Genomic DNA, 15,331 nt, shown 5'->3' with positions numbered 1-15,331 from the left:
TCTCTTCCCAGTCCTCTGTTTACAACTAAACCAACTCTCCTGACGTTCATTGTTCCCGAGTAATATTAACATCGCTTGTCTATTTATATGCACGTATTGGCGATTGCTCGAAACACACGCCTATTAGTTGCAGTGTATGCCAATGCTTTAAGGAATACTTATTATTGTCACATGGACTTCTTGAGCCAAATGGCTGTTCTGTCGCTGTAGGCACTATGCAATATTAAATGTAAAATAATGTATTGTATACCATTGGTCTTGGCACTTTTAAAACATAAACAGAAGTTTTCATTCTACAATTGCTCTTCAGTGTTACCAAAGGCTCAGATCTTAAGGTTTACTTATGCTAACTACATAACCCATCACTAAAACAAAAAAACTGTACAACTGGCTTTTTTCTTTAAACCAGTTTCTATCAATAGGATGAAATTCTGTTCAGCTTATAGCATTGAAAATGTGCTTTCTAAAATTATCTATCGAGTACAGTCCAGCTGTTACTATGTTACTGTAATGTTTTGTTAAAGTTAAAGTTAAAGTCTATTTATGAGTCACAAGTAAAGCTTACATTAACACTGCAATGAAGCTACTGTGAAATTCCCCTAGTCGCCACATTCCGGCTCTTGTTCGGGTCAATGCAACGAACCAGCGCATCTTTCAGAATGTGGGAGGAAACCAGAGCACCCGAAGGAAACCCAAGAAGACAGGGGAGAACATGCAAACTTCACACTGACAGTGACACAAGCCAGGAATCAAACCACTGTGCCACCCCACAGTTTTGTTAGCATTATTTCCTTTTGTTGAATTAATTGCCTCAGTTGTAACACTGTTAATCTTAAAATCTGATATATGAAAAAATAATGGGTCATTAGTAATGAAATGCTAAATGTCTTACATTAGCACCAGAATTCCTTATTTTGCTAACCAAACTGCTCTCACAAAGCTATGATAGTGGCACCCACTTGATAATGAAGGAGATTCCCAGTATGCCTACGCAATGAAGAAAACAGAATATACCTAGTTCAGCCTGTTATTACATATCAGCATATCCCCAATGGATTTGAAGGAGCTGTCAATAGTATCGAGTGATATCACCTACTCACTATTAGTGAGGACAAATGCTCTCAATAGCAGGAATGACACCAAATATGCAGCAAACAGCCTTAGGTACTAGTGACATAGACTTTCAGGGCAGTGTTTGGTGAGCTTGGCAAAGTAAGCAAAATTTAATAAGGCAAGTGGAAGGAAAAGAAAATACTAAAATGAATACTGACATCATTGAAAACTAATGTGAGCAAGAATCCTCAACTAAAAAATACTAACGTAAATAGTATTGAATTCAAGCATTTCTATAAAAGCACCAATAAATAGTCCTACTCAAGTATGGTCCCAGAAAATCTCAAAACAACATCATTATATCTGGGTTGAATAATGAAGATTGAGGACTTTAAAATTATGAATGGGTTGGGCAGAGAATGTTTCCTCATGTCAGAATCTAAAATTAGGGTCGATGAATAAACAAAAGTCATTAATAAATCCAATTAGAAAATAGATTTTTTTTAACTCAGTGGTTGGAATATAATTGGAAGTGATTGAGACAAATAGTTAAATGAACATGAACATAAGAAATGGGAGCAGGAGTAGGCCATCTAGCCCTTCGAGCCTGCCCCGCCATTCAATAAGATCATGGCTGATCTGAAGTGGATCAGTTCCACTTTCCCGCTTTCTCCCCATGACCTTTAATTCCCTTGTCTATCAAAAACCTATCTACCCATGACTTAAATATATTTAGCAAGGTAGCCTCCACCACTTCAACGGGCAGAGAATTCCAAAGACTCACCATCCTTTGAGTGAAGAAGTTCTTCCTCAACTCTGATCTAAACTGCACTCCCCCCCTCCTTATCTTGAGGCTGTGTCCGCTACTACTGCTATCCTTTCTAAGCAGGAAGAATCTCTCTACCTCTACCCTATCCATCCCCTTCATGATCTGATACGTCTCTAAGATCCCCCCCTCATCCTTCTTATCTCCAAGTACAGACCCAGTCTATTTAGTCTCTCTTCATAGGCCAACCCCCTCATCTCTGATATCAGCCTAGTGAACCTCCTCTGCACTCCCTCCAAGGCCAATATATCCTTGCGCAAGTGTGGCGACCAAAACTGCACACAGTACTCCAGCTGCGGCCTCACCAGTACCCGGTACAATTGCAGCAAGACCTCCCTACTTTTATATTCTATCCCCCTCACCATAAAGGCCAACATTCCATTCGCCTTCTTGATCACCTGTTGCACCTGCAGGCTCGGTTTTTGCGACTCGTGCACAAGGACCCCCAGGTCCCTCTGCACCGTAGCATGCTGCAGCTTTTCGCCTTTTAAGTAATAATTCCTCCTACTATTATTTCTGCCAAAATGCATAACCTCACACTTGCAAACGTTATACTCCATCTGCCAGGTCCTCGCCCACTCGCTCAGCCTATCCAGATCCCTCTGCAGACTTTCTACACCCTCCACGCAATTTGCTTTTCCACTCACCTTCGTGTTATCAGCAAATTTCGTCACCCTGCACTCAGCCCCCTCCTCCAGATCATCTATATAAATGATAAATAGTTGAGGCCCCAGCACCGATCCCTGCAGCACTCCATTAGTCACCAACCGCCAACCAGAAAAGCACCCATTGATACCAACTCTCTGCTTCCTATTAGACAGCCAATCCTCTATCCACGCTAAATGCTCTGAAAAGTAAACCATATGAACACATGGAAGAAAAGAAAATGGAAAAATATGATGAAAAACTGACAGGCAGTTGTGATGGAAGGAGACTCCAGACAGAGATTAATTAAGCCACCTTACCTGGTTCTATACTGTACAATTTTGTTTAAACCTGATAAAACAATGTGCACCATTTATAAGGCACATACACAAAAAGCAAGAAGGGTGAACTCAAGCCATGTTAGGGTACATGCTTGGCAATATTACCATCAGCAGCACAGAAATAATTGAGACAGCAATATCCAGTGAAAGCAACTCCTAAGGCACTAGGATTCACATACGAGGCCAGTTTATATCTAGTATCGGAAGAGAATTTGCCAGTGGAGTCAACAGTCAATTACTACTGGCAATTCGACTTCCAGATTTCCAGTTCAAAATAAAGTAGCAACTCTCAATCACAGCTTCATGTATAAAAGTTGAATGTATCCAAATTTGTCAGCTACGCCAATGCTATGATGTCTATCCACAAGATAAATGAGATGGATGAATGGATTCAGAAGCAAGCCTTCCTGGTAATGTAAAAATGACCTGCCTACTCGGTAGTTAAACGGTCAACTACAGCAAGCATGAAATTGCACAAATTGCACATGCATTTGCCTGAACTGTATAGCTTCAGAAATTTTAAGGTATACTTCAGTAACCTTCTTGCCAACCTGATGAATAAAAACAAGTAAATCACCTTATCTTAATTTTCATAGCTTAAGATGGATTAATCAATTACTCGATGAGAATGCAGTATCATCCCACAGATGGAAAATAAGGAAAACAATTTAAAATTCTATCTTTTAAAGGGAAAAAGTTAGAAAACATTGACCTCGTTGTTTGCAATAACAACAGTGAGGGTATTAGCACTCACCGTTACCAAGCAATGAACAGAGAACCTGGTGGCAGTGTACCAGTGTGGCCAAGCTTGTGGAGGAGCAAGGCAACTTGGGCAGCAACTTTCCTCAGCTGGACATTTGCAGTTAAAGATAAATTAAAACATAGCTGTCCAAGTTACTCTATTCTTCCACAAGCTTCAGTATCCTCTTACCTCATGACAGGCTCAGCATCCACATACATGACACCCTCTCAGAAATGGTTAGGTTTAAACAAAATTTCCAATTTAAGCAAATTATTAACATAGTATTATAACAAGTATTATTCCAAGCAAAGCGTGGAGTCTCATTACTGCAGATGTTTAATTATTTAAAATCTTTCAAAAAGTATGCAATTTTTTTAAACTTTGTCTCCATCTCTCTTTCTTGCCCCTATTTCACTTACTATACGTAATTTTTTACTTTGAGTCAACTATCTTAACTTACACTTCCTTGTTTTCTATTTCTCAGCAAGAAATGCTCATGCTGATTGTTGGTAATTCCCAGTTTCATTGTAGAAGGCACTGCCCTGTTTCAGCTCCCTTAATTACTGCAAATTACAGTGCCAAGGCCCCAAAGTATGGGGGCAAGTGCCATGAATGGTCGAGTTCAGTCTACTCTTGCAGCAAAACTCAAGTTATGACATTATTTTATCTCCACAGAGCAAAATGATGTTCAGTAAAAGGTTAAAAATAGTGAACAGAACACAAAACAAGACTAAGGTAAGGACCCTACACACCCCGTACATACTCTCTTCCACCTTCTTCCGTAGGAAAAGGATACAAAAGTCTGACATCATGTATCAACTGACTCAAAAACAGCTTTTTCCCTGCTGCCATCAGATTTTTGAATGGACTTGCATCGCATTAAGTTGATCTTTGTTTACAGTCTTGCTATGACCGTAACACTACATTCTGCACTCTCTCCTTTCCTCCCTACGTACGGTATGCTTTGTCTGCAAAGCGCGTAAGAAACTGTAAACTAATACATATGACAATAATAAATCAAACCAAAGGTTTATGTTGCTTGCACCTTACTTATATCATCTTAATAAAGCCTTTCCTGATTAATCATATTTATTTTCCAACCCACAGTTGCAAAGTGGACAGATTCCGATGCAAAATAGACTCTATTGCTGATTTGACAGATAATATGTTAGCTCGAGTTTTGCTGCAAGAGTAGACGGAACTCAACCATTCATGGCACTTGCGCTGCCCCCACATTTTGGGGCCTTTGCACTACAATTGTGGGCTGGAAAATAAAGTTTTCTTGCACCTATCTAATTTCTAATCCCACCTTCCTGCACCTAACCCATTGTGCAGTAGCTTACAGCATTGAAAGGTGCAGATACAAACTTTCTTGTATCTATCTTCTGTTTACCAGTTCAAAAAAATAGCATCAGATCTAATCACAAACACCAATATTTTTCAATGTCGAATCAACCTACAAAATAAACAGAAATCTTATTGAATCAAAAACAAAGTGCTGGAAAATCTCAGCAGGTCTGACAGCATCGCTGGAGAGAGAATAGAGCCAACATTTTGAGTCTGGATGACACTTCTCTTTTCCTTTTATAAAAGTGGTAAAGTACATTACAACATGACTTCATGGGAAGTTAACAGTACTTCAGCACCTTGTCCAAATAATTCCACTCTACATGTTGCCTTGGACGGGGATTTGTAGAGGGCCACTCGAACACCAGGACCACCAAAACAGAACTCAACAGTCCACAGCCACAAACATGCATTTCCATGCAATCAGCTGTGGGATTTCTCAACCATTTATCTTATCTTGACCCAAGGAGACCCAAAATCATAATGTCTAATCCTAATAATGTCAAACAAGAAGGGAACAACTACATTAAGATTGCAAACATGATTTCACTGCGGCTGCAATTTCACTTATGAACAGAAGAGGGAGCAATGAAATAGTGGTGTGCTGTAAGAAACTTGCCAGCAATCCATACAGGCTAGCACTCCACCAAAAGGCGAGTGCTCGATATACATTTTAGTAAAGCAAGCTTTGCTCCCTCGCCATTTCTATAGTGAAATTTTAAAAAAAGAATTCAGCCTGCAGCCCCTGTATTGATGCACATGAAATAGCACTTTCTCAGGTTCAACATCGCTGTGCTGAATTTCCTCTCAACCAGTGCAACGATACTATCGTTTGCATCAGTACTTCAGTCAGTAAGCTAGGCGTGATCCAAACCTTTCAGTTTGTCCTCAACTAACATTACCACTGGGTTTATTTATATTCTTGCATTTAAACCGGCATGTTTGAAGAGTGCAAAATACTCAAAATTCATCTTTTTAAATTGTTCCCATTATTTCCAGTGATTAGGGGGAGATGTCTTGCAGTTTATTATAGACCATAGAAAAGTTACAGCACAGATGAGGCCATTCAGGCCATCTTGTCCATGCTGGCCCAAGGACACTCAGGTGCGTTTTCTAATCCCACCTTCCTACATTCGACCCATTGCCCTGTAGCTTACAGCATTTAAGGGTACAGATCCAGGTACTTCAGAGTTTCGGGTCTCTGCCTCTGCCACCACCTCAGGCAGCCAATTCCAGACACTCATTACCCTCTGCGCGAAAAAGTTCTTCCTTATGTCCCTCTACACCTTCTGTGACTTATTTTGAATCTATGTCCTCTGGTTCTGGAATTCTCCACCAAGGGAACAATTTTATCCTGGCCACTCTATCTCTCCCACTCGTAATTTTGTGCACATTTAACAAGTCCTCTCTCAACCTTCTTTGTTCCAAAGAAAATAACCTCAACCTATCCAATGTCTCCTCATAGCTGCACTTTTAAAGCCCTGGGAAAATTCTTGTAAATCTCCTCTGCACTCTCTCTAAAGGAGTTATGTCTTTCCTGTAACGTAGTGACTAGGACTACACAGATACTCCAGTTGTGGCGTCACCAGCGTTTAATACAATTCCGACATTATATCCTTACTTTTGTATTCTATACTTCTACCAGTGAAGGAGAACATTCTATATACCCTTACAATTTTGTCTGCTTGCACTGCTGGCTTTAGGGGCCTGCGTATTTGTACTCCAAGATCTCACATTTCATCTACGCTGAGTATATTGCCATTTATTGTATATGCCTTACAACCTGTTTGACCTCCATAAATGCATTATATGGCTCAAGATACTTTCCAAACAACCTAAATTGGGGAAGATAAAATCAAATTGAAATCCTGGGTGTTTTGCATGAATAATTTAAATATCCAATATTTTAAGCACTGCTAAAAAAAGGGTACCACAGGCTCTTGCACAGGCCTGAAAATGCTAAAGAAGAAACTAGTGTCAACTATCTGGGATATTGATTTCCATTGCCGACCAACTCACAGCTTAAAATGTTGAAAGTTTAAAACAAAATGAAAAATGTTATTTTGAAATGTTGACAATGTCAAGAGGTAGACGTGGAGTTGTTTGACAGGCTTTGGAAAACAAGAGGTTTTAATTGAAGTTGGAGTGACAAGAAGGACAAGTCACAGAAGTAGGGAGAGAATACTATAAACCTGACAGCAAATGACAGCAAAGCAATGCCAGAAAGAGACTGAGGAGGAGAAAAAGGAATGTCAGACTGGAACTGGCAGAGAAATGCACAATAGCAACAGCAAATCCACAAACTGAGTTTACTGCACTTGCTCACATATTTTAAACCTCTACTAAGGCGTTCGAATCATCAGATCACCACAAGTTGGACTGAAGCACGTGGACCAGTCTGCATTTTATCACAATCAGCAGTGAGGTTGTAAAATGCCCTGTTCTAAATGCATGCAATTTGACACCAAAAGTATACAGGTAGAAACTTGTGAAATGAAGGAAAATAGTGATTAGTATAAAAACACATTAAAGATGTAGGTGCACTTCCATCAAAAAGTGAAAGTTTAATCATCTCAAAAGGAATTAACCACCTAATGTAAAAGAACCAGGTTCTAGAAATAATTGCAGAGAGTTTAGGTATTTGGCAGTAAAGCAACTAAGTAAACGTATCAAGCAACTTATGATCCCACAAGCATAAAGGAGCTGTTAATAGGTGGGAGACCAAATGCTTCACACCTTTCCACAGATGAACCATTTGGTGAGCCAGCTGCTCAGCCTATAAGTAAATCTGGATCAAGGGAGCCAAACAGAATTGTAAAGGCTGAAGATAATTCAATCATGTATGCTAAGTGTAGACAGAAAGGTCGCAAGGTAATCCCTGCCCACCATTTAGAAATGAAATTACATTGGAAACGCTGAGATGGTTTGTTACATGGTAACTGTAGGAATGGACAAGTTGACACATGATTGGGTGAAAGTTGTGAGTTGATCAGATGAAAGCTGCTGGCTTCATGAATGGAAATCTTAACATCCGTTTGGCATACAGGGCAAAAGGGCAAAGATACCCCATCCAGGAATTTCAGTAAACCAGTGATATATATGACTTAAAATAAAAACAGAAAATGCTGGAAATACTCAGCATGTCAGGCAGTGGAGAAAGTAACAGAGTGAATGGTTCAGGTCAGTGATCTTTCATTAGAACAGGAGAGGGTTAGAAATGCAATTAGTTTTAAGCAAATAAAAGGGGCAGGCTAGAAAAAGAACAAAAGGGAAGGTAGGAAAGATTAAATGATAAAGGAGTTGGCGGTGCAGGGTCAAAGGGAGCATGAATGGGACATGAAATAAGAGACGTGTCGAGGATGTGAGAACTGTAGAATGATTAACAGTTGGCATTTGAAAGGAAAATCAGAAGCTGTAAAGACCTATACTACCCAAATTAGCAAGGGTATTTCAGTACAACAACTGACAGAACCTGAATGTCTATCTTTCCAAGTCACTTGAGGTATTGAGAAGAGCACAGACATCAAAAGGGGTTACTGACAAGCGGCTCAAAACAACATCAGTCAAAGTGACACAAATCTCATTGGCTCATCAGAAAGGCATATAGTGAGGGGGATACATGGGAAACAAAGGGGCAGCACCTCGTTGCAATCATAGATTAAAAAAGATTAAAGATGGCTTGTTCACAGGAATTTCGAAAACAACTCAGACAAATGGCCAGAGCTGACAGGGGCTCTTCTGCATAAGACTGCTGAAATAAGCAAGCAGACACACCAGCAGCACATCTCTCTGGTAGTATTCCACATAGCTCATGGAACCAGGGGATCCAGGATGACATTCGTAGTGATGTGGCAACAAGCTGTACAGCCTTCCTGAGCTGGATGAATTCACATGACACCTATCATAGGGTAAAGAAGGTGAGGTGAAAAGAGAAAAAGAGGAGAAAGTTACATTATATTTTGTATGTTTCACCAATGAGGAATGAACAGAATTATATGGAATATATAGTACAGACATAGTCCAATTGATCCAACCAGTCCTTCTGGCATTCGTGCACCAATTGCACTTCATCCCATCATTATTCATTTAATCATTTGCACAACACTTGATCCAATTACTCCCAAATACTTCTCCAACTTCCATTTATGTACTATGACCCCCAACAATCCACGTGGCAGAGATTTCTATCTTCTCACAATTCCTTTGGCAGTAGGCACCTGATTCTCACTACTCCCTGTTGCAATGAATTCCACATTGTGGCAGTGAGGGCCACATTCTCACTACGCCCCGTGGCAGTGAGGGCCACATTCTCACTACGCCCCGTGGCAGTGAGGGCCACATTCTCACTACGCCCCGTGGCAGTGAGGGCCACATTCTCACTACGCCCCGTGGCAGTGAGGGCCACATTCTCACTACGCCCCGTGGCAGTGAGGGCCACATTCTCACTACGCCCCGTGGCAGTGAGGGCCACATTCTCACTACGCCCCGTGACATTCCACATTCCAGAGTGTATTCCTAAATTAGCTGAACAACTGAAAAAAATTGTGGATAAACGATGTTGTGAATCTGTATAGTGAACAGTACGAGATCAGCAATGTGTGCGGGCTCAAAACTCCAAACAGAACTTATGAAAAGAAGAAATTCACAGCCATTTGAGCGAATAACTTCGCAATTACAAATATTATACTCCATCTGCCATCTTGTTGCCTACTCACTTAACCTGTCCATATCTCTTTGTTGCTTCATTCTGTGTTCTTCATTGCTTACATTCCCATCTAGCCATGTATTGTCAGCATGAATTTTTGTCAGAGACGTTAATATAACTAGTAAATAGCTGTGGCCCTCGCACTGATTCTTGTGGTACCCAGCCTAACAATGTTAAAGTGCCCCGCTTATCCCCATTTCTGCTCTCTGCCCTTCAACCAACTCTCTATCAACGTTAACACATTATTAATTCCATGAGATCTCATCTTGCACATTAACTTGTTGCGTGGCACCTCATGGAGTGGTTTTTGGAAATCAAATATACTCCCATCTACTGATTCCTGTTTATTTATCTACTCACTATATGCTCAAAAATTAATTTTTTAAAGCACAATTTCCTTTTTCTCAAACCACAGTGATCTTGTTTGATTATGCTGTGATCCAAGTGCATTTTTAGAATGCACAAATAGAGATAAATGCTTTAGATGTAATCACCATTGGAGAGACATAGTTACAGACTGACCAAGGTTGTGATAGAGTGGACATCAGAGACTATTTCCTCAGGTGGACGTAGCTGTTACTAGGGGGCATAACTATAAGTTCATGGTGGGAAATATAGGGCGGATGTCCGAGGTAGGTTCTTTACTCAGAGTGGTTGGGGTGTGGAATGGACTGCCTGCTGTGACAGTGGAGTTGGACACTTTAGGAACTTTCAAGTGGTTATTGGACAGGCAGATGGAGCACACCAGAATGACAGGGAGTGGGACAGCTTGATCTCGTTTTCAGACAAAGCTCGGCACAACACTGAGGGCCAAAGGGCCTGTTCTGTGCTGTACTGTTCTATGTTCTAAATATTTTGCATATTTAAATTAAAATCCTGGAATTTAACCACTATTATTTGCATGGATCCTATTTGCTGCATTATCAACAGTAAACTCCCTATCCCTTTCTGTTCCACTCTACTCTCATCTTTATTCAAATCCCTGTACTGCTTTATTATCTTGACTTTCTTCTTCAGATGTCAAAAGTTCCCTTCAATTGAATCCCACCACCTCCGCCACCCAACCTTTTTAGCTTAAAGCCACAGCCCTGGTTACGTGATTCAAAAAGACAGTGATCCCAACTAGGCTTAAATGCAACCCATCCAAATGGAATAGCATCCTCTTTTCTGAGCACTGCTGATCCTTTTTTCCTATGACAAGTTTGATCTAATGCCCAATTAGCACATAATTCAGGTAACAATCTAGAGATTAGCAGTTTTGAGGTTCCACATCTTAACTTTGACTGGACTCTAACTCCTCAAACAGAATATAATTCCTAGTTCCAACTATGCCTTGGTTTCCTACACAGCAACAACTGAATTCTTTCCTTCCCACTCCAAATTAATCTTCACCATGAGATGTCCTTTATTCTGGCACCAGACAGGGAAGACATCTTCCAAATGCCTAGACATGGCTGCAGAGAACAGTACCTAGTTCCCCGACTATAATCTCTGTCACTACCACATTCTTTTTCAACCCCACCCTCAACAACTTGAAAATGGAATGGCACCCAGCCCCCATACAGCAATGATTAGTTTGCTCATCCACCACATATTCCTTGTTCTCATCCCACATATATAGCAAGAACCTGACAAAAGCTGAGGCTTCTTCATCACTATATGTTAGACACCCAAATCTGTCAGACTTGTCGTCATGCTCCATGTTCCTGACCACTGACTAAGCCTATTTATCCCAAGGAATGTGACTACATCCTGGAACAAGTGCCCAGGTAATTCTCCTTCTCATTGATGTCTGGCAGTGTCTGCAGCTGTAACTCCCACTCAGTAACTGACCAAAGTTTCTCAGATCTGCAGTCATGAAGTGTAGGCATAGGTAAAATATTGCAGATGCTAAAATCTGAAACAAAACAGAGCTCTGAAGAAGGGTAATTCAGGTTGGCTCTATTCACTCCCCACAGCTGCTGTCAGACCCGAGTTTCTCCAGCATTTTCTGTTTTTATTTCTTTCGGTAGTTTTGGTTGCCTGGGACTGTAATGCAGTCCATAAACTCTCAAATTGGCACAACACCTGCCCTGCCTACCAGATGTTAATTTATTTGATCACTTAATTAAATAGTTACTGAAAGTTACAGCAAGTTACAGTGTCCTCGCTTGGAGGTAAAGCACTCACCAGCTACGCAAGGAAAACAAAACAAAAAGTAACACTTCCTTCTCTTTCTGCGTCAAATTCTCACTTGTACCAAATTCTCAACTTTACCCTTTGCTCTCAAAGCGCTCTATATTCCACAATGTCTGTATTTAAAATCACCTACTACATATAGTGATATTATGACTTTCAACCAAGTTACAACTGCTAAATCAACTTTGTTACAGTAATTAACATATTTAAGCGACAACCTTCAGTTGATTGATAGATAACTGCCATTACCAGGCAAAACTAACTTGTAGATTCAAATTTCTAAATCAGATCTATCTGTTAAAATTACATCTTGAGAAATACTTACCAGAAAGAGCTCATTTACACCAAATTCCCAACTTAGCACCCGGTTCAAAAGGTACTCTGCTCTCAAAGTTTCCTCAAACTCCAAAGCATTGCTTCTGTTCTTACTACTGAACAACCTGACCTGTCCGGCAAACAACTGAGTTCTGATCTCTAACTTTTAACGCTAAAAAATTTATCATTTCAACTTCAGATATTTTTAGAACAGCTAAATAAATATTTCACACAATATAGAAGTCTTATCTCATAGAAGCCCTTTGCACGTATACTAGCTCTTGCAATGCGAATCCAAAAGCCGCATATTCTTCCTATTGATCTTCATCTTCCTCTTTCAAATATTTATTTACTTTTCTCTTAAGATTTAACTGTTTCTGTCAACTATACCCTTTGAGAAAACATTTAATGTACCCAAAACTTCATCTACAGCCTCCTTCCCCACCGAGCTAATAATTTAACCCTGAACGCCAAATACTGACCCCGTGAAAACCATTGATATTTGAAAACCCTCAAATCTTCTGAGCATTTTCTGATCCATTAATTCAAGTCTTTTCCTCATAATGCCTGCTGTTCATTTCTAGTCATTTCTGATTTGACAAAAGACAAGAAAATGTGTCATCATAGCACGGAGATGATTGCAGCTATGGGAAAACAGATGCACCATTTGCACAGGTAAAGCTGTCTTCAGGCCTGCTGAGCTGCTGCTGACAGTATCTGCAATTAGAGTGGAGTTGCAAACCAATAGGAAGCAGTTGTCCAAGAAATTGCCATCGTTGGACCTTTTCAACAGCAAGTGGCTGTCAACAAAATTTGACATTTCGTAGCCTAAAAATTGGTTACCTTCAACATTCCGTTCTATGGACATACAATGAAAGAAAAATGCAATAAATTTTAAAATAGCACTGAGCTGTTTCAATATAAGTAATTACACAACTGAAAAAATCCGAGAACAATTAATTTGGCTGCAGATATTAAAGGAATCAGAGATAGTAATATTTTTGAATTAACAAAATTGGTAGTATTACTGATTCATTAAGCAAGTATTTCTATAACTTTCATTTTGTTTCTGCAGTTTAGTGCAAATGAATTAATAGTGGAAATTTTTAAAGTGATCAACTTACCCCGTAAACCCATTAACAATTTTAAGAATTCGGTTCTTCATTTCTTCATAAGGAACATATTCCACGTTTGGATTGGGTGGAGCTCTGGGTTCAGGGGCCGAGGCTCTGAAGTCGTCCATGACTTTTTCCAATTTAAATACGAAGTAGCTTTTAAATTGAGACCAAGGAATCCTGAAATTACAACCCAGGGATAAATTAATGCTAAAAAAAAAAACACATGGGCTAGATTAAGAATATCTTAAATCAGACTAGACAACAGGGTACTTTCAGACATACTCTTCAAGACTAAATCAGCACAGGGCTACAGTGGGAGAGGGCTTGTGTTACAAAACTGGTAATCTCGAGGATTGGACCAGTAATTGAGAGTTCAAACCCACCAGAGTAGCTAGAGAAATTTAAATTCAGCCAAGTGAATACATGTGGAATAAAAAGCTGTCAGTGAACGTGAAACACCTGGATTGTCACAAAGTCCCATTTGATTCACTTTCTTTTGAACAGAAGGAAATCTGCCACCCTTATGTAGCCTGACCTAGATGTTAACCCAGTCCCACAACAATGTCGTTGACCCATATCAGTCTACAGTGAAACAACCCTGCAAGCTACTCAGTTATATCAAGCCACGAGGAAAAATGAACATAATCTATAGGCCACCCAATATCCAGCCAAGACAACTGTGCAAACTCATTACCAACACCAGCTGATTTGTGGCAGAACTTGTCTGATATAGTCACCGGCACATAATTATACCTTCCAGCTGATGGCCTTTTGCTCAAGTGTGGCCCACGGATTTTTCATCAATTTTTACCACATCAAGTTTCATACTCTAAGGAAATCTCTTGCTGATTCTACCTACTTTATGTTCGGCATCACTCGAAAGGGCATAATGTAGAAGACTTTAACATGTGTCACCAGGAGCTCAGTAACACTGCCAGTGACTGAGCTTGCTGAATACGGAAAGGCGAAGCTGTCAGACTGGGCCTTCTACATTTAATGAGAAAAGCATCATAAGGCAAAAACTGACTGGAACCCCCCTTGTCTTCATAAATCTGCTTGTCACAGATGCATCTGTCCATAACAGATGTGGCATTATCACTTTAAAGTCCCATCTTTACCCTGAGGACACAGTCCATCATGTTTGTGTGGCACGACTACCACGCTAAATGGGACAAATTAGAACAGATCTAGCAGTACAGAAGTGTATACCCAAGAGGTAGCTATGGGCAAAAGTAGAGCTATTTTTCACCACAATCAGCAACTTCATGACCTGGTATATCCCTCACTCTGCCATCATCTGCTAGGATGCCAACCCTGCTTCAATGAGGAGCGCAGAAGAGCATACCAAAAACAGCCCCATGAATCAAGCCAGTATTTGATGGAATGGACCACCAAAGAGAACTAGTACAACTGAAGTCAATGAGTACTGGGGACGCGGTGGAGGGGAGCCCTCCACTGGCTGGAGTCATAGCTAGCACAGATGTACTGATGGGGCTAATCATTTCAGACTCAATGTTCTGAGCCCAATCATCTTCAGCTGCCTCACCAAAGAATTTCCTATTATCCCAAGATCAGAAGTTGGGATGTTTGCCCATGGTTGCATTGTGCTCAATTTCATTTGCAACTCGTCAGATAATGTTGCAGTTCTTGCACATACGCAACACAAAATTGGACAACATTCAGGTGTGGGGGAATAAGTGGTAGGTAACATTTTCATTACTCAACTACCAGGCAATGACTATCTCCAACAGGATAGTCTAACCATCTACTCCTGATACTCAGTGGCTTTACTATCACTGAATTCGCCATCATCATCTTTATGGTCACCATTCATCAGAAATTTAACTGGACCAGCCATATAAATACTTCGGCGACAAGAAGGGAACAGTGGCTCAATATTCTGTGGGCAGGTGATTAATCTTCTGACTTCCCATGCCCACCATCTGCAAGCCACGAGACAGAAGTGTGAATGTGATGGATACACTTGACTAGCCTGGTAAAGTGCAGCTCCAACAACACTCAAGAAGTCTGACAAAGTAGCTAACTCAGCTGGCATTATTT

The 15,331-nt window shown here is 40.3% G+C and overlaps 1 protein-coding gene across 2 annotated transcripts in view; it reads right to left on the bottom strand.

The window, feature by feature from the left end:
- Positions 1-15,331, bottom strand: part of LOC145339240 (serine/threonine-protein phosphatase 4 regulatory subunit 2-like) — a 58,791-nt gene that overhangs the window by 21,221 nt on the left and 22,239 nt on the right. For both annotated transcript variants that reach the window (XM_080183645.1, XM_080183653.1), the window contains exon 3: positions 13,277-13,447. In XM_080183645.1, the coding sequence (XP_080039771.1) occupies positions 13,277-13,447 (171 nt within the window). The remainder of the gene's footprint in view (positions 1-13,276; positions 13,448-15,331) is intronic.

This window comes from Carcharhinus amblyrhynchos, chromosome 3 (assembly GCF_965287045.1).
Source record: "Carcharhinus amblyrhynchos chromosome 3, sCarAmb.v2.hapA, whole genome shotgun sequence".
Lineage (NCBI taxonomy): Eukaryota > Metazoa > Chordata > Chondrichthyes > Carcharhiniformes > Carcharhinidae > Carcharhinus > Carcharhinus amblyrhynchos.
Note: the sequence above shows the minus strand (reverse complement) of the source record. Positions and strands in the feature narration are given on the sequence as shown.